The sequence below is a fragment of the Littorina saxatilis genome, linkage group LG12, assembly GCF_037325665.1.
Source record: "Littorina saxatilis isolate snail1 linkage group LG12, US_GU_Lsax_2.0, whole genome shotgun sequence".
Classification (NCBI taxonomy): domain Eukaryota; kingdom Metazoa; phylum Mollusca; class Gastropoda; order Littorinimorpha; family Littorinidae; genus Littorina; species Littorina saxatilis.
Window position 1 is genome coordinate 37,401,944 of NC_090256.1, and position 27,931 is coordinate 37,429,874.

General features: G+C 39.4%; 1 protein-coding gene across 1 annotated transcript; it reads left to right on the top strand.

The window, feature by feature from the left end:
* Positions 1-4,656: 4,656 nt before the first annotated feature.
* LOC138981864 (ras-related protein M-Ras-like) lies at positions 4,657-27,755 on the top strand. The gene is made up of 6 exons (XM_070354995.1): positions 4,657-4,722; positions 9,279-9,745; positions 15,483-15,636; positions 17,804-17,903; positions 18,648-18,727; positions 20,600-27,755. The coding sequence occupies exons 2-6, from the start codon at positions 9,556-9,558 to the stop codon at positions 20,670-20,672; spliced, it is 597 nt and encodes a 198-aa protein (XP_070211096.1). The 5' UTR covers positions 4,657-4,722; positions 9,279-9,555; the 3' UTR covers positions 20,673-27,755.
* Positions 27,756-27,931: the final 176 nt, after the last annotated feature.

Consider the following 27,931-nt stretch of genomic DNA (forward strand, 5'->3'; position numbering starts at 1 on the left):
TAACAAGTCGCGTAAGGCGAAAATACAACATTTTGGGGGCCCGGGTAGCTCAGGTGGTAGAGCACTGGACTTGTGATCGAGAGGTCGCTGGTTCGAATCCGGGCCGGGACGGACACGGGTCAACTTTATGTGCAGACCCAGAGACGGTATCCATCTCCCACCCCCGTGTCACCACAATGGCACGTTAAAGATCTTGGTCATTCTACCATAAGTGCAGATGGCTGAAACCACCTGAACACGCATACATCAAAAAGCCGTGAGGGCGTAAAACTCGAATCGTATAAACCAATTCATGTCCAATATAGGCAATTAAGCCCCTTAAAATTTACTTTTTTACAACATTTAGTGAAGCTCCTTTAAACAGTATTTTATTCATAAACAGACACATGATAATATAACAAAATCATTAAGAAGGAGCACAACAAGTTTAAAACTTAAAGTGCTCACATAAACATTCCTGAAATTTCATGGCGGATTATGATCAATGCGACACATTTTTTGAAAAAGAGATGAGACAAAAAACAAAAACAAAATATATATATATAAAAAAAAAGATAAAAAAAAGTGAAGCTCAGTCGAACTCACAGAATGAAACTGAACGCATTGCATTTTTTCCGCAAGACCATACACTCGTAGCATCGTCTGTCCACCGCTCGTGGCAAAGGCAGTGAAATTTACAATACAGAAAAGCGCGGTAGCGGTTGCGCTGAAAAGGATAGCCCGCTTTTCTATATCTCTATTCTTTTTAACTCTCTGAACGTGTTTTTAATCCAAACATATCATATCATGTTTTTGGAATCAGGAACGGACAAGGAATAAGATGAAATTGTTTTTAAATCGATTTCGGAAATTTAGTTTTAATCATAATTTTTATATTTTTAATTTTCAGAGCTTGTTTTTAATCCGAATATAACATAATTATATGTTTTTGGAATCAGAAAATGATGAAGAATACGATAAATGAAATTTTGGATCGTTTTATAAAAAAATAATTTTAATTACAATTTTCAGATTTTTAATGACCAAAGTCATTAATCATACGTTATCGGTCGAGGTGAACAATGACTGTCTCGATCTGTGTAAAATGTCATATTTTGGTCAAAAACGCAAATAACATTTATGTATCGATCGAATTCCTTTCAGGTACTGACTTTGTTGTTGTTTTGACGATTGAACGAGCACACACACATGCAATCAAACACACACACCAAGAACACCTGTTTACACCAAACACATACACTTCAATGCGCCACAAAAATGATAGTGCAACTTCAAAAGTTTATTTAACTCCTTCAATTAACATTAGAATATTTGATTATCGCAAAATTTTGTTCAGAACATAATCAAAGGAACGGAAAATTCATGAACATCAAATAAAACATCAATTAAATTGCTACATCTCTTTGCACCGTCAGTGTCAGTAACTGTTGTACACACTTGTCGTCACCCTGTCTCGCGATCAAGACTGGACGAGTTCATTGAGTTAGCTTGTGGGGTTAAAAGCAGAGACAATTAACACGTTTGGTCTTATTGGCTCACGTAAGTGTAGCCTATGCGATGCTAACTTTTGTCTGTCTGTGCGTGCGTGCCGCGTGCGTGCGTGCGTGCGTATGTATGTATGTCTGTGGTAGAAACTTTAACATTTGACTGAACACCGAAATACTAATTTTACCTGGTTATTATTCAAGCAACAGCTTCAAAGTATTGAAGCAATGATCAACATTTTGTCGGCACGTATGTAGTTAAAGTGTGTATCCAAAGAAAACGGGTGGTGGGGGTTGGGGGGGGGGGGGTAAAAACAGCTGACTGGTTTGTGTGGTGTGTGGTATGTAGACCAGGTCAGGGGTCAAGGTTAGGTCAGATCGCGTGAAGGATTGTGGTATAGATACAGTTATCACCGAGCTGCAGTTCGCCGATTCGGAGAAGACGATTTCACATTGTTCGGTTTCGACGGTAGCTCCAGAAAAATAGATAAAGAAGATACCAAAGGAGATTTCCTACAGGTTAATCTGCACAGCGTGTTTCCATTGTCTGCGCGAGGAAGCGCTGTCGAAAGCGCAGTGTCGATCTGGCCATCTGGCAGTCGTGTCCCCGTAAGTAGGCTACAGACAGACAGATCTAGATCTAGTGTCTCGCACTCTTGCACCGTGTCACCTATGCTTACTGTGTGTGTGTGTGTATGTGTGACGGAGTGATTGAGTTTGTGTTACTGTTTGACGATTTCTTACGTGAGCCTTGAAGGCTTCGCCTCTTGTTTTGTTATTGTGATGTTCAAGTTGTTTATGGTAGGGGAAGGGCTCCTAATATGGACCACTTTTTGTTTCATGCTGATAACTAACTTGTTTTCTTGCAAAGAAGTTTCATTTTGTGTTTGGTAGTCCTTCTTTCTTAGGTTAACCGTTAGGCCTAATTAGAGTGAAATAGCTTTGATACACATTCAGCAAAAATTAAATAGAGAATAAATCACAAAGGGTCCATATTAGGAGCCTGGGCGCCTAATATGGACCAGTGAAGCGGCCTTCACGAATCACTGTAAAAAGCCCCCTATATTTCAAAATAACATGATACAACTTAGTGTACAAGTAGGCGGACTGTAATACTATTTATTTGCATGTATGATACAGGTACAAATGTGATAATTGTAGGCTTATACTAGTGATTACTGTGTGTGATACATGAAATGTGATATGAATGCTGTTTTTATATGTTATACTCTTACTTTCTCCCAAGCGCAAGACAAATTCTTCTTTGAAAATTGAAGCCAATAAAATTTGAGTTGAGTTGAGTTGAGTTGAGTTGAGTTGTAATGGTTCAACCATACCTGTCTTAGCAAGATGCTCTGACAATTGGGCCAAAACAACCTTTTCAAGGACTTTCGAAACAAAAGGCAAATTAGAGACAGGGCGGTAGTTCTCAAAAGTGTTGATGTCAAGGTTAGCTTTTTTCAGGAGGGGAGTGACTACTGCATGCTTAAAAGAAGGGGGTACTTGACCGGATGTGAGGGATTGATTTATGATATCAGTAATGACAGGGAGTAATTCCTCTAGACACTCGTTTAATAGCTCTGAAGGAATTGGGTCGAGAATACAGGATTTGGGTGGAGCTTTTTCAATGATCTTCTTCACTTGTTCTTTAGTGACAGGGGAAAAATCGGCGAGGTGGGCGCCGTGAAATGGCGCATGCTCTGGATGCCCAAGAGCAGCATCAAGCTCGACTCGGATCTTCTCGATTTTTTCGGCAAAAAAGTCCCCAAACTTATCTGGAAGGTCATCAAGATGGACGGAGTTTGGGAGCTTTTTATTTTGAATTTTACCGAGGAGCTGCCCTGTAATCAGGAAGAGTTCTTTGCTGGAGGTGCTGTTCTCGATTTTCTGAGAAATAAACTGGTGTCTGTTCTTATCCACCATCTCTTTGACGGCCTCTCGGTGAAAAGCAAAGATTTGCCTGTGGACCGTGTAGTTAGTGAGAGCCGATTTCCTCCACTCTCTCTCAGCGCGATGCCGATCTTGCTTGGCTGTTGAGACCTCCAGCGTAAGCCAAGGTGCCGAGGGTCTGTCGGTGACTGTGCGTGTGGTGAGAGGGGCGTGCTTGTCCAGAATCCGTGCAATACAGTGCAATCATTTTTGGCTCACGTAAGTGTAGCCTATGCGATCGTAACTTTGTCTGTCTGTGCGTGTGTGTGTGCGTGTGTATGTCTGTGGTAGAAACTTTAACATTTGAAGACGTCACATTATGGCGTAAGAGGGTTAGACGTCACGCGAAGGAATTACTGAAAGTCTCGGTCATTGTTATTTTGAGCGGGCCGAGAGTCGTGTCCCTGTAACATGCAGACAGACAGATCTAGATCTAGTGTCTCGCTTTCTTGCACAGTGTCACCTATGCTTACTGTGTGTGTGTGTGTGTGTGTGTGTGTGTGTGTGTGTGTGTGTGTGTGTGTGTGTGTGTGTGTGTGACGGAGTGATTGAGTTTGTGTTACTGTTTGTCGTTAAAAGCTTCGCCTCTTGTTGTTACCTGCTTTTAAAATGTCAACTTTAGTTACATTTTCAGTAAGGAACAAAGTGATTATATCATTTAATGCAGTCCCACATTCAAGAACAGATTGAAATGTTTTGATACCACTTTACGTGACTGTTTTTCCTGTACTCGTTTCGGATATATATGCACCAGATTTAGTTTCACCACTTGAAGACATTTATAGGCGGGTTATCCGTTCGGCACATAATGCTGCCGACGTTGGAATATTTTGGGTTCGTCTAAGTTGAATCCCACCCTTTTAAACAAAATGAAATTCAAGTTCACAACTGAACGTATCTTCTATATCTGGCCGCTCCGTGCAAAACGATGTAAAAACAAGCAAAGGATTTTACTCTGCGTGGCCTCCCTCCCTCCCTCCCCCCGGCCTCACCCGCTTCCCGCGCTTGGTTTGGCAGCAGAACTGGAACTTACGGAGTGTCAGTTAAAGTTCTCGACGTTACGCTCAGTTCCATCGTCTTTGTATACCTGTATGTTTGTCTGCACGGCCACCCGTGCTCCGTTAAGTCTACCTGTGTTTACTTATCGATTTATTTGCATAGTTCCAAACACGCCAGCTGCTAAAAATAGCTGTCCAATCAGCTGTGGTTTATTTTAGGACATGCGTTCTTTATATTATAAACGGCCAGTGTTTACATTTCTCTCGTATTGACTTGCGGCTGGCACGCGAAGCCTGCGGTGTGGTTCGGGGTAGGTGTAGTTACAATCTAACTGCCGATATCTTTTGCTAACACGCGTATTTCTTTCATCTTTTCATTGTCTTTTTGTTCGTTTTCAGTGTCACGTCGCCCTTTTTTTTTTAGTGTCATGTGTGTCAGTGTCAGCCTCTCAGTCTGTCTGTCTGTGTGTGTGTGTGTGCGTATGCCCTATGTGTGTGTGTGCCACGGTGTGCGCGTGCAGTGTGTGAGCAGTTTGTGTGTGTTGCGGTGTGTGTGTCAGTGTGCGCTGTGTGTGTATGTGTGTTACGGTCAGTGTCTGTTTTACGGTGTGTGTGTGTTGTTGTTGTTTTGGTTGTTGTGGATCAGTCGCACGAGACTCGGTGACCTATGGAAGTGCGTGGGACGTTACAAGACTGACCTCAGTCGGTGGAACTTCAACTTTCAATTCGGTGACCATGTTGTGATGCAAGTCATGAATAATGGTCTCTTTATGGGATGGAAATAGAAAAGTTATGGATCGCTTTCTAATCGCGTATTGGTTAACTGCCTTGCGTCCGATGTGAGGAAGCAACGTAACATAATGTTGATTGATAGCAGACGTCACGGCCGTGCCCAGGCTACCAACCACCTGCGTCACAAACTTGGTCTACCCCTGAAAAGGTGTCTTTCAACTTGATGGCGTTTAGTGCATTAAAATGAAACCATTAAAAATAGAAAATTGTGTTTGACACGAATAACTTGCCTGTCAATGAGTATGAAATACACATCGCAATAGACACAATTGCAGACCATGTCCCTAATAGTTTCATCATGAGGGTGTTGAATAACATTTATCATCAACACTTGCCGAGTATAATTGCAGATTTGTTGGTTCTTCTGATTGAACAAACTTCACACTAAATCATTAAATACTTGACTTCCTTTCAGAAATCAGAACAACCCTCTCAGTGGCGGATTTAGGGGGGGGGGGGGGGCTAAGGGGGCCCGGGCCCCCCCCCCCCCCCCCCCCCCCCTTCAGGGAAAGAAAAAAAAAGAGAAAGAGAGAGAGGATTAAATGACAGTTTCTGAGCTCAGGTGGCCCTAGATTGCAGCATTTTGCTTCCTTGGAAAAAAAACATTTCGAAAACTAGGAGTCGCCCCTAGTGTGTCACAATGAGAATTACAGTCTGGGATTCCTACTCAAAATACAGCCGTTTTTAATTTGAGTAACTCACCGCTCAAACGTTTATTTTAAGGTATTCCTTGTGTGTGGTCACAAAATAACTACCCCCAAGCTGAACTTGGGGAGATAATCATCATATATTGCCAAGGTTATCATTGGTTTTATGCCAAACTTTGTTTGTCCTTACTGTTTGTAAGTCACTTAAGCACCCATACACAGACAAACACACACACACACACACACACACACACACACACACACACACACACACACACACACACACACACACACACACTTTGCAAGAAAAAAATGAGTCTCAAGAAAGTAAGGTACAATTTTGTATCATCACAAATGTTGCAGTTTATTCTTGTTGAATATAATTTTATAATATCTGGTCTTGTAAATTATTACATTGAAGACAGTGCCTTTTACACACCATACACAAAACATTCACAGGCTGCAATAATCATCACATTTGAATTCATTTTATTATTAATCCTGACAACTTTGTCGTTAAAAGTACTTTGACTCTTTGATTGAGTCTTAGGTTTTTCACTGCATCGGAAAAGATCAGCCTGTATTGACAGATTTCTAAAATAACTTTATTCACCAATACTCTCACTGAAGTCAAGATTCTTTATAACTTCAGATTTCTTGCCTTATTTTATAAAGATGATCTAACTTTTCCTCAGATCAGTGATTTGAAGTCAAAAATGAAAACAAAAGACAACATGACGAAAGTGATGTGCTGCTTATTAATTTTTCAGATGAATTAATGAGATTTACTCAATCAAAAGCTGTTCTTTCTTTTCATTTCAAAAGAGACCTTGAATGTAGTACATAAACTTGGCCAAAAAATTATTGCAACAAATTTCAAACCCAAATTAACGCATTAATTCCTGTGTCATTTAATTAAAACTGTATATGCCAGTTAAGGCCGTTCACTTAACCTTCAGGATCATCTGTTGGATTAAATATTTCTTTTACAGGGATCACGTGACCTCCGCTCAAGTAAGGGTACCCTCAAAATCGACCAGACAAAACCGGAAGAGCCGAGTGAAAAATCGACAAAAAAATCACAATAGGCCAAACTTTGCAACTTCGAGAAGAAAGCCAAAACAGTTATCTCCCCAGAACAGGTTGATTTGTTTTGCTACCTTGCGTATTTCGCGTGCTATGCTATTCCTACTGATGCAGGTGTCAATCGCAAGAGCGGTCAAAAACAGGACTTTTTGCGTCATTTTTTAGGGGTATCATGACAAAAAAGGCTGCAGTTTAGCAATGACTTGGTGGATTGCTTTGAAACTTTCAGACTATTTTACCAACATACTAGAGATATTTCGAGCGAAATTATTGATTGTTACAGTTGTTTGTTAAAATGTTATGCAATTGTTTGAAAGAAGTTTTTAATCTCGTCATAGGATTGTTCACTTGTGTCAAAAAAATTCATGACTTTGCATGTCTTTAGAAAAATGATTGATACACACACTGCTAAAGTTTTATGTGCGTGTAAGCACTGACGCAAATTTGCTGGGCATGTAAACACGCTACATATTTAAGCGATGATTCTGGTGCCACAGCGATGCCCAGCCAAGCGTGCCCGTAGCATGTTTTAAGAGGCACGCAACGATAACAGCTGTAAGTGCGAAACAGCGTGAACGTTCCATTTTTTTCTCAGGTGTTTGCATGACTAGCAAATTAACGCCAGCGGCTACACTCAAATGTAACTTAGACAGAATCTGTATCAATCATTTATCTGTATACATGCAAAGTCATGATTTTTTTGGACACAAGTGAACAATCCTATGACAAGTTTAACAACACTTTTCCGAAGTTGAGCACGTATTAAGTATCATGTACCCACTACTAGTCATTGTGCATTTTAGTTAATGGACTGATGATGTCATTTGTATGGAGTCGACGCACGTGCGAGGATATGTATGTGTGGGAGGGGGGGGGGCGCGGGAGATGGAAGCTTGCTGTATGTATGTAATGTATATATTGTGTGTGATACGTGGAAATGTGATACTATTTATTTGCATGTATGATACAGGTACAAATGTGATAATTGTAGGCTTATACTAGTGATTACTGTGTGTGATACATGAAATGTGATATGAATGCTGTTTTTATATGTTATACTCTTACTTTCTCCCAAGCGCAAGACAAATTCTTCCATGAAAATTGAAGCCAATAAAATTTGAGTTGAGTTGAGTTGAAACATTGCGTCACATCTGGATAAACAACCGTAACGATCCAAACTTTCGCACGAAGTATCTCTAGTATGTTGGTAAAATAATCTGAAAGTTTGAAAGCAATCCACCAAGTCATTGCTAAAATGCAGCCTTTTTTGTCATGATACCCATAACAATTGACGTAAAACGTCCCGGTACTACCGCTTGTCTCCGAAAAACCCGAAAACCCCCGAAAACCTCATCAGAAATAAGAAAATTCGTCCTTAGATCGTGTTTTGTTACATAATTGTTTGCAATCATAACTTATATTTGCAACTTTCACCGTTCATGGCTTTATTTTTGTGTTTGTGCGAGGATTTACGAAGGAACGGAAGCACTAATCACATGACGTCATCAATACTTGTGCTTTCGAGTAACAAGAGTTACCTCCCTTGCATTGAAATTGTTGCATCGATTTTGTCGATAATCCGGCTCTCAACACAAATATAAGGGTGCATGTAGCATGAATCAGGCTTACTTTTCACAGGCATGTCCCATACTTCACTTTGAAGATAGATTTAGTTAGTCTAGATGGGGTTTTCGGAGGTTTTCGGGGTTTTCGGAGGTTTTCGGAGACAAGTTGTACCCAAGCGTCCCGTTTTTGACCACTCTTGCGATCGACACCTGCATCAGTAGGAATAGCATAGCACACGAAATACGCAAGATAGCAAATCAAAACAATCTGTTCTGGGTAGATAATTGGTTTGGCTTTCTTCTCGTATGTCAAAGTTGCAAAGTGATTTTTTGTCGATTTTTCATTCGACTCTTCCGTTTTTGTCTGGTCGATTTTTGAGGGTACTTGGGGTACCCTTACTTGAGCGGCGGTCACGTGATCCCTATAAAAGAAATATTTAATCCAAAAAGTGATCCTGAAGTTTAAGTGAACGGGCTTAAACTGGCATATATACAGTTTTAATGAAATGACACGGGAATTAATGCTTTAATTTGGGTTTGAAATTTGTTGCAATAATTTTTTGGCCAAGTTTAGTTCAAGTTCGCACGATTCAAAACATTATATCATTTTTGTCTCCATTATTTCACAGCACATCAAACTTTGACACCCGGAAGCGGAAGCCGAGCACGGGGGAAGGTGAAGGCCGTGTGCTATGATTCTCTCTCGCAGCACGCTCGCCAGCAGAATGTGAAAATTAATCCCGACTAATTGCCAGTACTTTTCTGTGATTCATACAGCGAGTCATCCGGCGCTGGAATAGTCCTACAGATGGGGAGTGCTCCACTTTGAAGACCAGAGGCTTTGAAGACCTGAGTGCTTCTGCGGGCCCGGGCGAACGAACAAGTGGTGTTCTTTTTGGATTCCACGCGAACAAGTGGTTGTGAAGTGCTTTGCCCGGTTGTGGGAAGCAGAGGTGCTGACCGAGGGGTGTAGTATTCTGGCACAGCGAAAAAAGAACGAAACAAACGGAGAATAAGTGTGGCATAATACTCCGTCGCCGTTGCAGCCAACAAAATGGCCAACCGACCGCCCCACGACAACGCTACCACCTACAAACTGGTCGTTGTCGGCGACGGTGGTGTGGGAAAGTCGGCCTTGACAATCCAGTTCTTTCAGAAGATGTTTGTTGTGGACTACGATCCTACCATTGAGGACTCTTACATCCAGTATGTGGAGATCGACGGGCAGTGGTGCATTATGGATGGTAAGGGTTGATGATTCAGAATGATTTAAGTGTGTGTGTGTGTCTCTCTCTCTCTCTCTCTCTCTCTCTCTCTCTCTCTCTCTCTCTCTCTCTCTCTCTCTCTCTCTCTCTCTCTCTCTCTCTCTCTCATTTTGTTTGTCACTTTTTGTGTTTGACTATTTTCACGTGTGCCATTTATTTGTGCAATGTCTTTCACAAAATGCATACGTTGATTTCTTTATGATAGTTGATACAGTCTTGTGGTTGTAAATCTAGCTACCAAAAACAGGGTTGATTCTGTGGCATAACCTAATATCAGGTATTCAGTTTGCAGTGCATAGTTCTGAGACTTCAGTCACTAAATTCGTTCAGCTGAGCATAGACAGAAAATTAAAACACATAAAAAGAAACACTGCAAACTGAGAATGTGCATGCATCTAGATGGGTGGTTCTTTTTGGCTGTGTACCATTTTGTGTCGTGCACTTTGACTCGTTTTAAGTGGTTGTGATGTATGCTAAAAGGGTACAATACTGTATTCTCATGATTTCTTTTGGTGTCAGCAGACCTGTTTACCCTTACAATTTTGGCGTAATTTATTACGATTTTCTGAAAAAAATACGCCATTCCGCTATCCGTGTCAAGACTACGATTTTCATAAACGAGGCTGTGCCAAAAGGTGCTCTGTCAGAGGGGGACATTTTATAAGAAAATAAAAGTAACAGTATCATTTCAACACTTACACAATGTGAAAGAATAGTCATTTGGACATACAATTCCAGTCTTAAAAAGATAACTCAGTAAAGCGACTTTGAGAAAATGATGTGTAATCGTAATTTTTGGGAATCTGTCGGATGTAACAATGGACATGAAAGACAAGTAAAATTAGTTGTAAACCTATATCATTTGAGCAAATTTTTACTTGTATCATTTATATAACCATGTAGCAGGTGTTTAAACTAAAATGTACTGATTGCTGATAGAAACTGAACACAATATAGTGCAATGATGATGTCATGTGTTGCATCCGACAGATAGCAATTACTAGCAGTTTGAATTCAAGAACAGCAAAGCACAGTTTTGATCAAAAACCAAGTTTATTCATTTGGTGAAGTCCTTTCATTGCTGTCAGAAACAATAACATTGATCATGCCTGGAGAAAAGATTGCCAGCCATACCATTCATCTGTCGGAGGTAACATTTTTAGAATGGACACAAATTTTTTCTGATGTCATGTGTTGCATCCGACAGTAATGTAAATTTAGCAGTTTTGCCAGAGTAATGGTGGGAATCGCAAACTTAGCCCGTTTGTGGAAAGAAAGGGACATTTTGATCCGTTTTTAGCTCATATCGTGCTGACTGATGAAGGCCAGAGCCAAACGTTCCCACATGACACGAGCGAAGCCGTGTCAAAGTTTCGGTTGACAGTTTGATATCTGTGTCAGGAGTTTCGATCGAAGCCTGACTTAACACTTTTGAGGCAGTCTTTGTTATTTTTGAGTTTGTTTCCTGCATATGATAGCCGTGTAAACTGTTTAACACGGTTCCAAAGGTTATTTTAGGTTTCGAACTTTCACTCAGTATTTTTTTTTTTTTCGGGTTGAACTTTCTGTTGACCGCAACTTACAAGAAAAAGCTGACATGGAACTGATACTTACCGCTGCGTGTTATCGACGCCATCTTGGAGGGAAAAGTGCGCGAAAGGCATTGTGGGAAGGAATGTCTTTTTACTGCGATGCGACAAACATCCGGTAGAAGTAAAATCGCGGCCAGAATTATTAAATGTTCGATCGAAACACTCTGACATGACGAAGTTACTCCGTAAAAAACATGCCTGATATAAAATATATACAACAATCAGTGCTGTTTTCACCGTTGCTAAACGTCAAACTAAGATTGCAGCACTTGTTTCTGTGTTCTTCTAGAGAGATTTCTGGAGCAAATCACTGCCGTCAACCTTTTCTGCTGGTGTGACATCTGACATGATAGGTTACGATCGTAACAGCTTTTAAAAAAACCGTTTTTCACACATTTCGGGAAGAATTTTGTTCTGCTTTTTACATTGATTAAAAAGCTGAATCTCTCCTCTTTCACCCATCTACAAAAAAATGACTCTCAACTTGAAAGATAAAAAACAAAAAATCGTTGTTTGTGGGTCCCCTAAAATGTCCACACTTCCGGATCAACATTCGGACCTGGATCTTGTAATTATTTTGTATTTTAACCCTTTCAAAGGCCAACATGCACCTTAATGTTGTGCATGTTGTATCTTTGATATACTTTTAAGCTAAGTGAGGCTAAATCAGGAAAAATGTATGATTACAAAACAAAATATCAATGTGCAAATTTGACAGGGGTCTCCCAGAGCACCTTTTGGCACAGCCTCAAATAAAAAAAATGTAAAATTTTTTTTTAAATTTTTTTTTTTTTTTTTTAATTTTTTTTATCTATTCACATGTTTGGCATTGTTTTTTTCAATGGCAAAATGGGGTGAAAAAGCACAGGACTGAACAGAGATAATGTCTGTCTGATGAGACGCTGGAGAGCCTTATTCTAGTGGTGAAGTCTCGCCCTCACTAATTCGGCAAGCGCAAGTACAGTAGAGAAGCGCTTGACACACTGAAAAAGGCCTACTACGAGCAAAAGAAAAAGAATCAGTGATGCATGTGCTTTTGATGTGATCTTCTTTGAAATTATGATGACTACAAAAACTGACTGATGTGTGAATGATGGATATATATATGTGCATGATTGCGTTTCGCAGACACAGTTGTCATGTGCGTTGTAATTGGCGACGAATGCTGGATGATTACTATTTTTGTGCCAGGATTACTATTTTTGGGGCTGAGCATTACTCCAAAACACTTATGGGGGTAAACAGGTCTGTGTCAGTGACACTCGAGTCAATAAAGAAAAAAGTGGAAAAAGTCACATTTGATATAAATTTGCTGTCTTTTAAAATAATTTATTGGTATTTAAAATCTATGTAACAACCCTTATGCTACCTTGTTATGCAACTTACAAATAAATCTGTGCATTAGTTCCTATAATTCTTTCCCTATGAGAATGGGAACGTTTTAAAACGCCATTTGTTCAGAAAATCAAGGTCGAATGTTAAAAGTACAAAGTTTAAGAAATAAGAGATCATATCATATATTTCCTGCGTAACATGGTTTTCGCTGGTCCACAGCTTTATACAACGACCCGAGTACAATTGAATGGAAAATTGTCATTGCTACACATCATTTGAGTGGCAGTTATAAATCAGGAAGTTGGACCTTCTCATTAAAAGTACCTTTCTATTTTTTTTCTTTTGTAAGAGGTTGTGTACACCAACCACAATTCTGTCAAGACTTTTATTTTATATAATCATAATAATGTGTTAAGAGCATATTGATGACAAAATTCCTGATGATAAACGATATACCTTTACTTGCCTCTTCGCTGCCAGGAAATATTTGTCTACAAAGCATTACCTGTGTTTACCTGAATTGAACTTATTGTGTGCCCTTGATGTACAATATATATATATGACGCTGTGCCAGAACCTGCCTCCTTACAATGGGACACTTGAGGCAAAAATAAAACTGTTTATATTTGTTGTTGGATGTTGCAGCATTAAAGACTGAGGTTTCCTGAATGTGTTTCAAGTTTTAAAAAGATAAATGAAAGCAGCGTTTTTTAGATATTGATCAATAAAGACGGGCACCTGACTGATGTTGGATGTTACACTGGACACAGTACAACTAGCCACAGTATGATAATTACTTGCCAGATATTTCTGAATCTAATCTTTATCATTGACTTAGATGCTGAAATTGACATTCACATCAAATCCAAACCAAAATTCAATTTTATTGTCCCATAAATTCATCTGCTCACTGTGTCCTGTGTAACGTCCGACAGCAAGCAGTACACACACATTTCATTAAAAATGCAACAAACACAGAAATCTTGTCAGAACAAAAATAATCTTATTTAATACATTGTGTACCACATCTAAAACCAGAAACAAAGTGACAAACAGTTTGTAAATATAGTCTGCAGGCTGTTGAGCATGTCAGATGTTACACTTGGTAGATGTAGAACTGAATGGACACAGTTTGTGCTGTGTCCACGTAACGACTGAAAGCCGAGGTCACTCATGCCCGGTACATAGACACGTGTGGACGCAAACACATGGTGTTGCCGCTTCAGTCCGTTTTTGCCGTTGTAGTGTGCATTAAAAAGCTTTAAAAACACTAAAAACTTGCAATTCAGTCGTTATATTATGTCGGACGTTACCAGTACGATGTGCCTGACAAAAAATTATAAACACTCACCTTCTCTCTTCTTTGCCGCCATCTTGGGAAATCAAACACAGAGTGCATTCTGGGTAAAGATGGCTTCCCGAAATAATCTTTCTACCGCGAAAATGTAGAATACCTTTTTTGGAATCTGGATATTTTCGTACGTTACCGTTTGACAAAAAAAAAGTACTGACCTTTTCAGAGCTGAAAGACTGACTAGCACACGGTCTAATGCTTTTTGTGTGGTAAATTACGTTCAAAGAGTGCAATTTGTAGTCGCCATTAACGTGAATGTTGACGACGGCTCACAGTGGAGTAGCAGACGAACTTTTCGTTCACATGCACATTTGACATTATGTGTAACGTCCGAAACCGTTCCTTTTCAATCCTTTTTTTTTTAAGAAATAGTTTGAAATTTTTATTTATTGTGGGACAGATTTGAAGACTTATACTTCATCTACAAACACACACAGTAAGTTATAGGTAAGTCGATTGTAAACAAGCAAACAAGCAAAATCCTGAGTTCCCTTGAAGTGTCCCATTCACACTCACTCGTTTCAACCCACGCATCTCGTTTCTTTCTTTTTTTATTGTCAAACAGAAATGACCATATCTAGCACGGTTATGATTATTATCTCTATGGGTTATGTTTGTCATTAAAAAACATTGGTTTGCCATGAAAGATGCGAACAGATAAAAAAAAATGTAATCAAACTCAGGGGGTGACCGTCAAAGCACGTTTTGGCACAGCGTCATATATATACCACACACACACACTGTCGTTGTTTGTTGGAACAGTTTATTGCCTGTTATGGTTAAAGCAAATTACCCAGGACATCAGCTGACTGCTACAGGCAGTGAAAGAGTTGACACTAGTAGTAGTAACAGTGATGTTGCAAACAGTTTATCAACAAGGGCATTTGAACAGAGAAAGACAGCATTGCACTGGCTTGTGGCGGTCCTAGATTCAGTCCCAAGTTGACTACGCAAAGTCTTTTTACCAAAAACTCAGTGCTAAGGAAAAAAAGAAAAAAAATGGGTGTGGTTAAGGTAACATAGCCAAAAAAAATAGGGTAGGAAGGTAGGCAATCACTTTTTTTTTTAAACTTTTTTTTCTAATGTGTACAAATTAAACCTACTTGACAGGGAAATAAGTGTGCGACTCAAGCGCTTTCGCTTTCATTGCGTTTTTTGCACTCGTTTTTTTAATTTTTTTTAAATTTTTGACAAATGTAAAAAAAAGTTATAGGGTTGGCCCCTAAAAATAGGGTAGGTCGGGTTACCGTAACCACACCTATTTTTTTTTTAGGCCTAAAGCTTAGTGCAGCCAGCTTCGCGAAGTATACTTCACGTTGTCGACTTGGCTCAATTAAGGACAGGCTTTACAGTTACAGTAAACTTACACTAAATTTGATTAATTGCATATCATGTTTACCAAGTATTTGATTTGGACTTGTGTCTTTGTTTGCAGTTCTAGACACAGCTGGGCAAGAGGAGTTCAGTGCTATGCGGGAACAATACATGAGGAAAGGCGACGGCTTTCTCCTCGTCTTCTCTGTCACCGATCGGCAGAGCTTTGAGAACATGGCCAACTTTCACACCCAGATCCTCAGAGTGAAAGACAGGTCAGTGCAGGATTACTCCTGCCAATTTTTTGTTTCAATCAAAAGACGAACTCTGCAATTGCAAATATCTCTGCCAGGTTTGTATGGGTTGTGAAAGAGTGAATACTTTTAGTGAGGCAAGCTTTCCACACATGCTCCTTGTCCATGTGTTTTTTATGCTTGCCTCACTAAAAGCAAGAGTATTCACTCTTTCACAACCAATATTAACCTGATGAGTTATCTTCGTACATCTTCTATTACGCTTGGATAAGAACCTGGTTAAGATGAAGCAAAGGTGATCTCCTGAAGATCTGAAAATATTTAGGACAGGTTACGTCTACTTTCTTGACTCGACGATTGCCTGAATACGAAATAGTGTTGAGTTGAAACAGGGATAGCGTTACCCAGAACTTTCCGCTATTTTATCCGGGGGGAAATGTCATAAAAATGGAAATAAAATCTAGAACTTGTCATGCCTTCTGATTGATGTTTTGTTTTGTTTGATAAGTTTTTCCCGTATCATTCATAAATATGATGTAAGGCCAAAAAGAAAAATATGTCTGTTTCCGGTAACCCGACCGACCCTATTTTTAAGCGCCGACCCTAAAGGTTTTTTTCGCTTTTCGCACACACACAAAAAAACACAAAAAACGGGAGGTAATCGGTCGATGAGACTTCACAATCGAAGAGACTTACCTCCCATTTCCGTCGTCATGCGAAAAAAACATGGCGGCCAATGACGCCGGGAATCCCTCTGAAAACGTAAGAAAAAGGTTTTTAAAAAAAACTTTAAAAAACCGACCGACCCTATTTTTTCAGTGATGTTACCAGAAACAGACATATTTTTCTTTTTGGCCCAATGAATAGACCTGCATTTCAGATTGACCTGTTGTTGTTTTGAGAGACAATATTAATACATGTACATTTGTATTTAAAGGTCCTTGTCTACATTTTTATACCAAAATCGCCATTTGACCATTAAAATGCAGAGTCTATTATCTACAAATATCAACAATACACCCCCTTTCGATCAGGAAAGACGAAGCCAGTGTAGCCATTTGAAAATTCATTGTAGTATTCCAGCGTAGTACTCATAGTAGGATATCCTTATTTGGAAAATGCCAAGCGCAAAACTCCTCTCAAATCCCGTGCATTTCGTGCGTTTAAAAAAAGCTTGGACAGCACTCCAGTGTCAAACTGTTGCTGCACTTGTTTGGGCGTGGCTATAAGCATAGTGACATGAATTTGATTGGTCAGTATTTCTAGGCAAAGCACATGTTCTCAGCAAACAGAAAACAAAATATTGGAAGCGTGAGTCACGCTACCCAAAAATAAAATCTTTTTTTACATATATTTTTTTCTATAACTTTTTTCCCCATGGTTCATTCATCATTTGACAAAATTTTGTATCGAAATCTAACCATAACTAAAAAAAGCAAAAATGTAGACGACCACCTTTAAGATATGGGTTTGGAAAATGGCTAGTATGGTCACTGTTGTACACTAATCAGCCCTGAAAGTCCAACACATGGTGTACTCGCCTTTGGTTAGTGATTCTGAAAATTTACTAGCCAGAGAGCAAACTTTACTAGCCATGCCAACAATTTATTTCTGCAACTTTACTCGTATTTGGCGAGTAGATGAACATTTTGACTCGCTAGTTACATGTTTGGCAAGTAAATACTCGTAACTTTCAGGCCTGTCAATACATGTCTAAATAGTAACGGCTACAGACAGCATTTGCAGTTTGAAAAGCCAACCTAGTATTTGTGGCCAGTGACTCTTTAGGGTGAGGTCATACAACATTTGCTGATTTATCGCCTTGCTTTTGTATCAACTGTGGATACATGAGACTGTAACACTAACAGGGACACCTATCCGGGATATCCCATGATCCTGTGTTCCAACAAGGTGGAAATCAATTCATGAGGTTTATTTAATTTTTTTTCCCTTCGAAAGTGGTGTATGGCTGCCTAAATAGCGGGGTAAATACGGTCGTACATAAAAATCCACTCGTGCAAAAACATGAGTGAACCTGGGAGTTTCATTCCATGAACGAAGAAGAAGGAGATTTATTGATTTATTTTTAAAAAGAGAACGACTTCAAGACTTGCACTGACAATGTGTGTCATGTGCTGTTGTATGGCCTTGCTATTGTATTCACTGTGAATACGTGTGATTGCAACAGGGACACCTATCCCATGATCCTGTGCGCCAACAAGGTGGACCTTGTTCATCAGAGGAAAGTGTCTGAGGAGCAAGTCAAGGAGCTGGCCACTAAACTCAGGGTAATTCAGCATTCGTTGTTCTGTGTGTTTTGTTTTTATTTATTTATGATTTATTTTATTTCCCAGGGGATAGTTTACAGATTGGGCGAGGGATGTATTTCCCTTCAGTTTTCTGCAGACTCTCCTCATGGTGCAAACACCCCTGTGTGAACTCATGATATGATCCCGAAGAAGAAGTGAGGTGTGTGGCGAACGGTGTGGGCCACATAAAACAAAACAAACGAAGATTGAAAAATAACAAACGAGAAAGAATAGACGTTAACAAGGCTTTATTAACAGAACACAGACAGAAAAGAAACCTACTTAAACCTAAACTGAGAAAGAAAAGCCTACCAAAAGAATAAACTAACGAAAGCAAAGAAGACAAAATAAGAAAATAGAAGTGTAGAATAATAACCTACCTATTCTACCACATTCCCTACTGCACCTTTCTACCGTTCGCTGTCCTAGCCTGCACTGATTCCTACACAGCTCATACACACACGTCACAGCTCATACACACACGTCATTCGCAAAACATTCAACCATGACTATAAACTAATTCACGTGCATCCTGAATCTCTCGTCACAAGCGTCCTTTGACTTACCACATTCATACCCTGTTCATTCCGAACACTAACACTTGTGACAGTAGCACAATTTTTCACAAGAGTAACCTCACCTTTACGACATGTCATTGACAGTACTTTACCTTGCTTTACCTTTAGCGCTATGGTATAGTCTTTTCTGTGTTGCTTTGTGCAGATTCCTTACATAGAGACCAGTGCCAAGGACCCGCCTCTCAACGTGGACCTCGCATTTCACCAGGTTGTTAGAGTCATCAGGTAAGGGTGTTTTGTCAAAGCCAACAATTCTTTCGTAAAGTCTTCAGGATATACTTATTTGATTAGAGTGATAAAACCTACAAATGCCCTCAGATCACTTTAAAAGTTGAAGACTGCTTCCCAGTTTGCAGAAGCAAGTGTTTTAAAAGCTTAATTAAATGTGTTAAAACAGACAAAGAAGGGGGGGGGGGGGGGGGGCTCGGTCGGTAGCGGCGTTGGCTTCGAAACCAGTTGCTATCGTTCGGCGAGGGATTTATTTCCCAGAGTCAACTTTGTGTAGACTCTCCTCGCTGTCCGGACACCCCCGTGTGCACGATTAACTCTCTTCATGCCACCGGCGGTAGCGTCCGCCAGCCTTTGTGTCTATACCACTGCACCACCGTCGGTAGCTACCGCCGAGAAAAATGTATGTCGTCAACTGTCGTAAACGGGCTCATTTGCATACTGACCTCTAGTACAACGCATGCGTACTGAATAAGAACGTTTTAACTTCCGCCATCTTCCTTCAAATTGCGGGAGCGTGCTTGTTTTCGATGTGAAAACTACAAAAGAAGATTCGTTTGTGGCGATTTGTGGTGTAGAGATGTAATGGGCGCTTTTTGGGCAGAGTTGTTAGGCAATAATGACAGCGACGACGATGCTTTTGAAGGATTTTCTTTGGAAGAGGTCGCCGAATCGATGAGGAAACTGCACATGCGATCCGAGTGTTGCAAGCACCAGAGCCAGAGTCTGATTCCGATGAAGAATACGACGAAGTGATCGGAGATTCGAAAATCAGTGTTTACAATTGTGACAGGTTACGAGTTCTGTGAGTTTCAACCTTTTTATTTTCGCTGTGTGACCGTGTCGTCTTCTGCTACACAAGTTTGAGCATCAATGTCTTGTACATTCATTTTGTCATTCTCACAAAAAATTTCAGGGCAATGCAATGAAAACTTTTTTTTTAATGATTTTTTTAATTCGGTAGGTGGTTAAATTACCAATTTCCCCCAAAATGCTTGGTTTACAGGTATAGGAAGAGTGTAAAATTACATGGCGTGAGAAGAGTTAAGAACCCAAGTTGACAGCGAAAGTCTCGGGGCTTGTAGTTGGAAACACGCAAACACGCATGCATGGAAAAGAGAGAACAAAATGGGTAGCGCCGTACTGTATGGAAAGCTTGCTTTCCCAAGGACTACATAAAAATCTTATCCTTATCTTATGTTATCCTAGAGGGAGTATCCCTTTGACTTGTTTTGATATTTACACCATTTGATTATTAGATGAAATATCGAGTTGTCAGTTTAACTTCATAACTATAATGGGTTTTCTGTCTGCTACACAGCTGGTAACTGCAGTTGGGGTCATTTCAGTATGAAGCAGGTTGATATTAACTAAGCTTGGTTTGCTTCTTCCTCATCCACCCTTTATCTAGAAATGTTGGTTATACATGTACATGTATACATGGAACCGAATGCCCGAAGCACAAGAATCACCGTTGGAGGCAAGGCCAGTCAAACAGGATTGAGATTTTAGAGCCAATTTCTTTGCCCTACAAAAACTGCTATAGGTACACAAAGGTTCCCAAGAGCATACAAGGAGACTGCAGCAGCCAGACCCAATCACAAACAGAGCTCCACAACTGACAGGTGTCTAGCCGGCAACGTAGAAGAAACGTGGAGCTCTTTGCTGGCAGACAACTCTGCAGAGTCTGCTGTGAAGGGTGATGCGCTAGTCTCCCTGTCACATACACTTTTGGGAATGTGCATAAAGTTTCATCTGTAAACCAAGAAGGATTATCTGATGTTTTTAAGGGATGGATGGAGGAGGGAGTATGTGCTGGCTGAAGAGTACTTGCTTACATTTTAACTTTTTTTCCTCTTTCTTTACAAGGGCTCAGCCAGCTCACTTGAAAACCCAGCGTCAAAAGCGAGTGGGCAAGAAGAAAAGGTGCGCCATCTTGTAGCCCTCAGCTGCCCTGGGAACTACACAACACACAGACCATGATTGCACCACATCTCTCGCCCAATCTGACCAACAGTCCAAAGTTATGCATCTCTCTTCTTTTTTTCTTTCTTTTTTTTTACTTCTTGTTCTCTGCAGTTTCTGTGGTGAGTCATGCATTGTATGCACGAGGCATTTACATTTACTAGAGCTCATTCAATCTGAAATGGGAGGGAAGTTAATGTGAGAGAGAGAGAGAGAGAGAGTGTGTGTGTGTGTCTGTGTGTGTGTGTGTGTGAGAGAGAGAGAGTTTGTGTTTGTGTGAGAGAGAGTGTGTGTGTGTGGGTGTGTGTGTGAGTGAGAGAGAGAGAGTGTGTGTGTGTGTGTGTGTCACTGTCTGTTCCTGTGAATGAATACGTTCACTTTTTTATGGATGCATACATCAATGTTTCAATGAGAAACTAGTAAGGAAAATGTTTCTCAGTGCCTGTAATTTTTTTTCATCCATGGCTCAAAGTTGTATAGTTTTACAATTCCAAAATTGTGTGGCTTTGCTTAGCTTTTTAACATGTTGGTCGTGGAAGTTACAACTGAAATAGTTTGTTGGAAAGTAAATGGCTGGCTGTCTAAGATTGTGCTTCTTTCCATTTTTAGTGTAGAAACAACATGTGGAGTAAAAATGTGTGACTTACAAACTTTTCTAATGCATTTGTATAGTGATCCTTTTTACATTTAGTCAAGTTTTGACTAAATGTTTTAACATAGAGGGGGGAATCGAGACGAGGGTCGTGGTGTATGTGTGTGTGTCTGTCTGTGTGTGTGTGTAGAGCGATTCAGACTAAACTACTGGGCCGATCTTTATGAAATTTGACATGAGAGTTCCTGGGTATGATATCCCTGGACGTTTTTTTCATTTTTTCGATAAATACCTTTGATGACGTCATATCCGGCTTTTTGTAAAAGTTGAGGCGGCACTGTCACACCCTCATTTTTCAATTAAATTGATTGAAATTTTGGCAAAGCAATCTTCGACGAAGGCCGGGGTTTGGTATTGCATTTCAGCTGGGTGGCTTAAAAACTAATGAGTGAGTTTGGTCATTAAAAATCGGAAACTTGTAATTAAAATTATTTTTTTATTAAACGATCCAAAAACAATTTCATCTTATTCTTCGTCATTTTCTGATTCCAAAAACATATACATATGTTATATTTGGATTAAAAACAAGCTCTGAAAATTAAAAATATAAAAATTATGATCAAAATTAAATTTCCTAAATCGATTCAAAAACTATTTCATCTTATTCCTTGTCGGTTCCTGATTCCAAAAACATATAGATATGATATGTTTGGATTAAAAACACGCTCAGAAAGTTAAAACGAAGAGAGGTACAGTAAAGCGTGCTATGAAGCACAGCACAATCGCTACCGCGCCAAACAGGCTCGTCACTTTCACTGCCTTTTGCACTAGCGGCGGACTACGTTCAGTTTCATTCTGTGAGTTCCACAACTTGACTAAATGTAGTAATTTCGCCTTACGCGACTTGTTTTCCTTTCTTTTTTTTTTGTAGAGGAAAGGGAGAAAAAAATTTCACGAAGCATGTATTTGGTTGGTATGACTTCTTTTATAATCATGTTTCAAATAAGTGTTATGAGTTTGTATAATAGTGTGTCAAAACAGGTGTTGACAGTCAAAGAAGAAATCATTGCTTAAAGTGGTGTTAGCATGTGATACAAGGGCAGCAACTTGATGTACATTTTCTGATTGATTTCTGTTGTGAGAGTTATGTCCTCATGATGATTTATCTTTAATTTGGGTCTGCAGAGCGGACCAGTCTAGGTGATGGTACTTTTCATGAATGATGAGTTATTAATGGCATTTTATCGCTTAATGTACCATTTTGTGCGAAAGTCTTTCTGTTTTTTGGGTTGTTTTACATAATGCACATGTATACACTGTAGCTTCATTTTCTGTTTCAAAAGAACAGAGTTCACTTGTGCGTGGTTGACATCAGTGTCATAATTTGCCATGTTCATGCCTTTTTTACAGTGATTATTGATTTCCATTTATTTTACATGTAGGTCATGTATTTTTCACACGTTTGGTGAATTTTTATTTTGTTATTTTTGCTTCATGTATATTAGAAATATACACATATATGCATGTATTGTGCAATTTTGTTTTAACATATTTACATTATATACATGATGTAGTTGTGAAGAGACCCACAGACACAATGGGAAGAGCATACAACACAGTGGTTTTTTTTAACTGTTCATTTGATATGTTTGTAATGCAGAAGAATTTGATGTTCTTTTTTATGGGGAATTCTAGATTAAAGATTCGTTATAGCATTTTCTTTTCAGTTGCATGGTTTTTATTGACTCACATGCGAAGCAAAAGTGAGTCTATGTACTCACCCGAGTCGTCCGTCCGTCCGTCCGTCCGGCCGTCCGGAAAACTTTAACGTTGGATATTTCTTGGACACTATTCAGTATATCAGTACCAAATTTGGCAAGATGTTGTATGATGACAAGGCCCCAAAAAACATACATAGCATCTTGACCTTGCTTCAAGGTCAAGGTCGCAGGGGCCATAAATGTTGTCTAAAAAACAGCTATTTTTCACATTTTTCCCATTTTCTCTGAAGTTTTTGAGATTGAATATCTCACCTATATATGATATATAGGGCAAAGTAAGCCCCATCTTTTGATACCAGTTTGGTTTACCTTGCTTCAAGGTCAAGGTCACAGGAGCTCTTCAAAGTTGGATTGTATACATATTTTGAAGTGACCTTGACCCTGAACTATGGAAGATAACTGTTTCAAACTTAAAATTTATGTGGGGCACATGTTATGCTTTCATCATGAGACACATTTGGTCACATATGATCAAGGTCAAGGTCACTTTGACCCTTATGAAATGTGACCAAAATAAGGTAGTGAACCACAATAAGTGACCATATCTCATGGTAGAAAGAGCCAATAAGCACCATTGTACTTCCTATGTCTTGAATTAACAGCTTTCTGTTGCATGACCTTGGATGACCTTGACCTTGGGTCACATGTATTTTGGTAGGAAAAATGTGTAAAGCAGTTCTTAGTGTATGATGTCATTGCTCGGTTTAGTCATTTGACCTTGACCCTGAAGGACAAGGTCATGTCAAGGTCAAGCATGTGAGTCGTATGGGCTTTACCCTTCTTGTTCAACTTTGTTTCCTTCTTTAAAGTTTTTTTCCCGCAGTGGGGCACTGCGGTTATGAAATTAAAGGCCCCTCCTGTTTTTGGAACCGCAGGAGCTTTCTAGTTTGCTGTTAGGTAGATTTTTGGTTCCTCTTTCCTGTCATGCTCTCTTTTTCTTCATGAATTCTTTTCTTTTTTCTGCCTTCTTGCTCATTCACCTGTATTTTTTCCAAAAATCTCTTCTCTTGCCGCTTGTCTCGCGATTCATGTATAGTTTAATCTGTTAGTGTTCTGATGTAAGTCCAGCAGTAGATAGGTTAAGCCTATTTTAACATACTGGAAACTGGTAATCTTCCAGTAGGTATTAATTTAGTTTTACTAAAGCCTGCTGGGACACAAGTAATGGGTTAGTGCATTTGTAAACAGGAATCGCTTGACAAGTGGCCCCCTTCATCCCCCTTCCTCGTCCTGATATGGCTCTGCGTAGTCGGCTGGACGTTAAGCAACAAATAAACAAAAATCTTTAAAGTTTTTTTGTTTTGCTTTTATTTTTGTTTTGTTCAAACAAACTTTTTAACAGTAACAAGGACAGGAGTTTCTCTGTACCAGAATGAAGAGTTGTAAATCTTTTAAAGAGCGTTTTGAGAACTTTTGTAATTGTATTGCTACTTGTTTTAATTTCAGAGTTGACAAAAACTATTCAGTATAGCATTTCCTGATTATCAATTTATTGTGGGATTAAATTGGGGTGTGAAAAGGTACTGATAATGTACATTCAGCTTTCTAACTAGCTGTTCAAGGCAATCGAGGCATGAAATTATCAAATAAAATAATCATATTTTAGATTAAATAACAGTATAGGCATGCACCAGACAATTTTTGGAAAACAAATATGCAAAATGGTATGATCTGGGAATCTCAAGAGTTACGATCTCAGGAGATTTTAAAGTGCCAGAACAGAAAAATCTCGTGGCTGCACCCACTATCACAAGTATTGAGTTGAAAGTGTCATATTTTGCTGCTTTATTTTGTATATCATGGGGTTTATTGTTCTTGCAAGAAATTGATTTTCAAGCAGCCCGGTTTGGGGGGGGGGGGGGGGGGGGGGGCAGGGGCAGAGGGGAAGTCTGTTTCTTTATTTCTTGAGGAAAATCCAATCTGACTTCTTTAAAGCTGAACACAGCATTACCACGGTCTTTCTAAGAAAGAGACAGAGAATTTGCATTTATGTCTTCTTCAAATGAAACCAAAAATGAATTCCTCTTTGTTTCTGTTAAAGCTTGTTCTTGTTTTGAATCTGTTTGTACAAGAATCCTTTGGCCCATCATTTGTTTTGAGTGCTTTTCTTATCTGTGATAGATTTTTCACAGATTTTATTTCAGAGCGTCTGGCTTTGTTTGCACAGTGTTGCAATGCCGCCCTTTTGTAGATGTGATTTTGCGTTTGCCAAATTGGGAACATTTGGATTGTGCCATGGAAGAGAATATTATTAGTACAGTGGAACCCCCAATTTAAGACTCCCTCCTTTTTGAGAACTAAATTTCTCAGTTTTCTTTTTCTGGAGGTCTTAAAAGGGGGTTCCACTGCACTGTGTGTGGTGGGGGAAAGATAAGATAGAAATCTACATGGAGGAACAAAATCAGGAGCCGTCTCATAATTGTAAGTAAGTGGTGGGGGGGGGGGGGGGGCGTCCACGCACTTAGAAGCCCTTGTGTGCAAAAATAAGTACATGTGGGAGTTGCAGCCCGAGTTCACAGAAAAGGAGAATGCTATGTGCTATTTATAGAAAACAACAAACTAACTCTCAAAAATCTAAGTGAGGAGGCAGCATACAAAATAGACCATGTTCAGAAATAACTCTGTATAGGCTGAGAAAGAGGGAATACTCTTGCTTTTAGTAAGTCAAACGGTCCCACGATACATTATATGAGCGTCACCAACACAGGGTGTGCCTGAAACGGGTGAAAAAGGAGCACGTGCAGAAAGCTTGCTTTGCTACACGCAGAATTCACTTTTTTGACAACCCATACAAAAGCAGAACAATGGTGACTGTGTATGACCCATACAAAAGCAGAACAATGGTGACTGTGTATGACCCATACAAAAGCAGAACAATGGTGACTGTGTATGACCCATACAAAAGCAGAACAATGGTGACTGTGTATAACCCATACAAAAGCAGAACAATGGTGACTGTGTATGACCCATACAAAAGCAGAACAATGGTGACTGTGTATAACCCATACAAAAGCAGAACAATGGTGACTGTGTATGACCCATACAAAAGCAGAACAATGGTGACTGTGTATAACCCATACAAAAGCAGAACAATGGTGACTGTGTATGACCCATACAAAAGCAGAACAATGGTGACTGTGTATGACCCATACAAAAGCAGAACAATGGTGACTGTGTATGACCCATACAAAAGCAGAACAATGGTGACTGTGTATAACCCATACAAAAGCAGAACAATGGTGACTGTGTATAACCCATACAAACGCGACAGTTATTTCCAGAATTCGTCTTATTGGGTTTGGTATTGAGTGACCCCAAGCCTCTGAAAATAGATTTGATGGAACGTTTAGTGACTAAGCAAGTTTTTTTTGTCACCTATCGTAAACAATATTATCAGAAGGAGAAATCTGCGAGCTCGATCTTCAATTGGAGCCGAATTTGATTGAGGGATATCGGCCTTCACTGAGTGAGAAAGAAAAATGTTAAATTTGTAACATCATCTTCTTTTGCGTTCGTGGGCTGAAACTCCCACGTACACTACGTGTTTTTTGCTCGAGTGGAATTTTACGTGTATGACCGTTTTTACCCCGCCATTTAGGCAGCCATACGCCGCTTTCGGGGGAAAATTTGTAACATTATTTCGGTATTCATGCGTACTTGTATTATTATCTCGAGCTTTAGGAACATGTAATTCTTTCTCGTATTTCGTTGCTTTTGTGATAATGGATTGTACTGCCTTTTTCTGTCTCTGTTTTGTTGTTTTTACAGTCATTTTGTATTTTTCTACTTTCCTCTGTCTGGGGAAAACAAGAAGCAAAATCCTTGAAGCATAATATATGTGTAAAATGAGACCAGTACTGATACAGAGAAAGGTGCATCCATTGAGTTTTGTTACTGATTTTTTTTTCAATCGAAATAGTCACCATCATTTAAAAAAAAAATTAACCTGCATCAGTAAGATCATGGACAATATCTCAGTTGTGCATGCTTTGAATTAAATGGGATATTATTAATTCCGCGCTTATTTTTCAGTAATACAACTTTGAAAGCTGCCAGGCATGAGGTTTTCAGCTGATGAGAATAATATACATCTTAAATTTAATATGAAAACCTTGCCAGTAAAGTGAGCTTGATCGATGTGCCTCTCTCTCTCTCTCTCTCTCTCACACATGCACACAAACATACACACACACTCACATACCTGCAGGTTTTTTCATGTAAGATTTTGTGGATTAATCATGCAGCCTATTGCAGCAGTTGGAACTGGTTCACGGAAGTTTGATGCATGAAGTCATTGAAGATGCGTGTTCTTGGTATCCGTCTGTATTTGTGTTCTGAAAGTGTACTTCATCTTAGTTTGTCATAAATGAATCGCAAATTTCTATTTCTGTGCAACTTTTCTATAATTCATAATAAAGTGCATACATGTGTATGTCCGTATGTTTACAGCAAAAAGCTGTCTTGGTTTTAGCATGATACAGAAGGATCTGTGTGTATCTGTTAATGTATTTGTACCATTTTTTTTTCAAATTTGTAGAGGCAAGGTTTTGAAGTATTCAGTAATGTATTTATGTATGAATTAGTGTTCCGTTTTGCTTATCTGCATAATGATTTGATGAGTCCGAAAGTCATGAATCTATTTTTACACACTCGCACAACAATAAATACTTTTTCTTTCAGCCTTCAATACATAATTATGTTTGTTTTGTTTGCTTGACAGAAAACATTCTTTGGGCAGTTACTCTAACTCTGCCTCTTCAGCAGATGTAGATGTCAGGACAAAAAATATTTCACGTAGACATTGATAGCAAGTCATATCAACAAGAAGAGCAAATCGACGTCATCGCGGAATTTTGGCGTAAC

Bases quoted from the DNA above. Each gene is read 5' to 3' on its own strand.
- LOC138981864 (XM_070354995.1), top strand. From the start codon at position 9,556: ATGGCCAACCGACCGCCCCACGACAACGCTACCACCTACAAACTGGTC. The intron at 9,746-15,482 runs GTAAGGGTTGAT...CTTTGTTTGCAG, and splicing joins GCAGTGGTGCATTATGGATG to TTCTAGACACAGCTGGGCAA. The intron at 18,728-20,599 runs GTAAGGGTGTTT...TTTCTTTACAAG, and splicing joins CAGGTTGTTAGAGTCATCAG to GGCTCAGCCAGCTCACTTGA.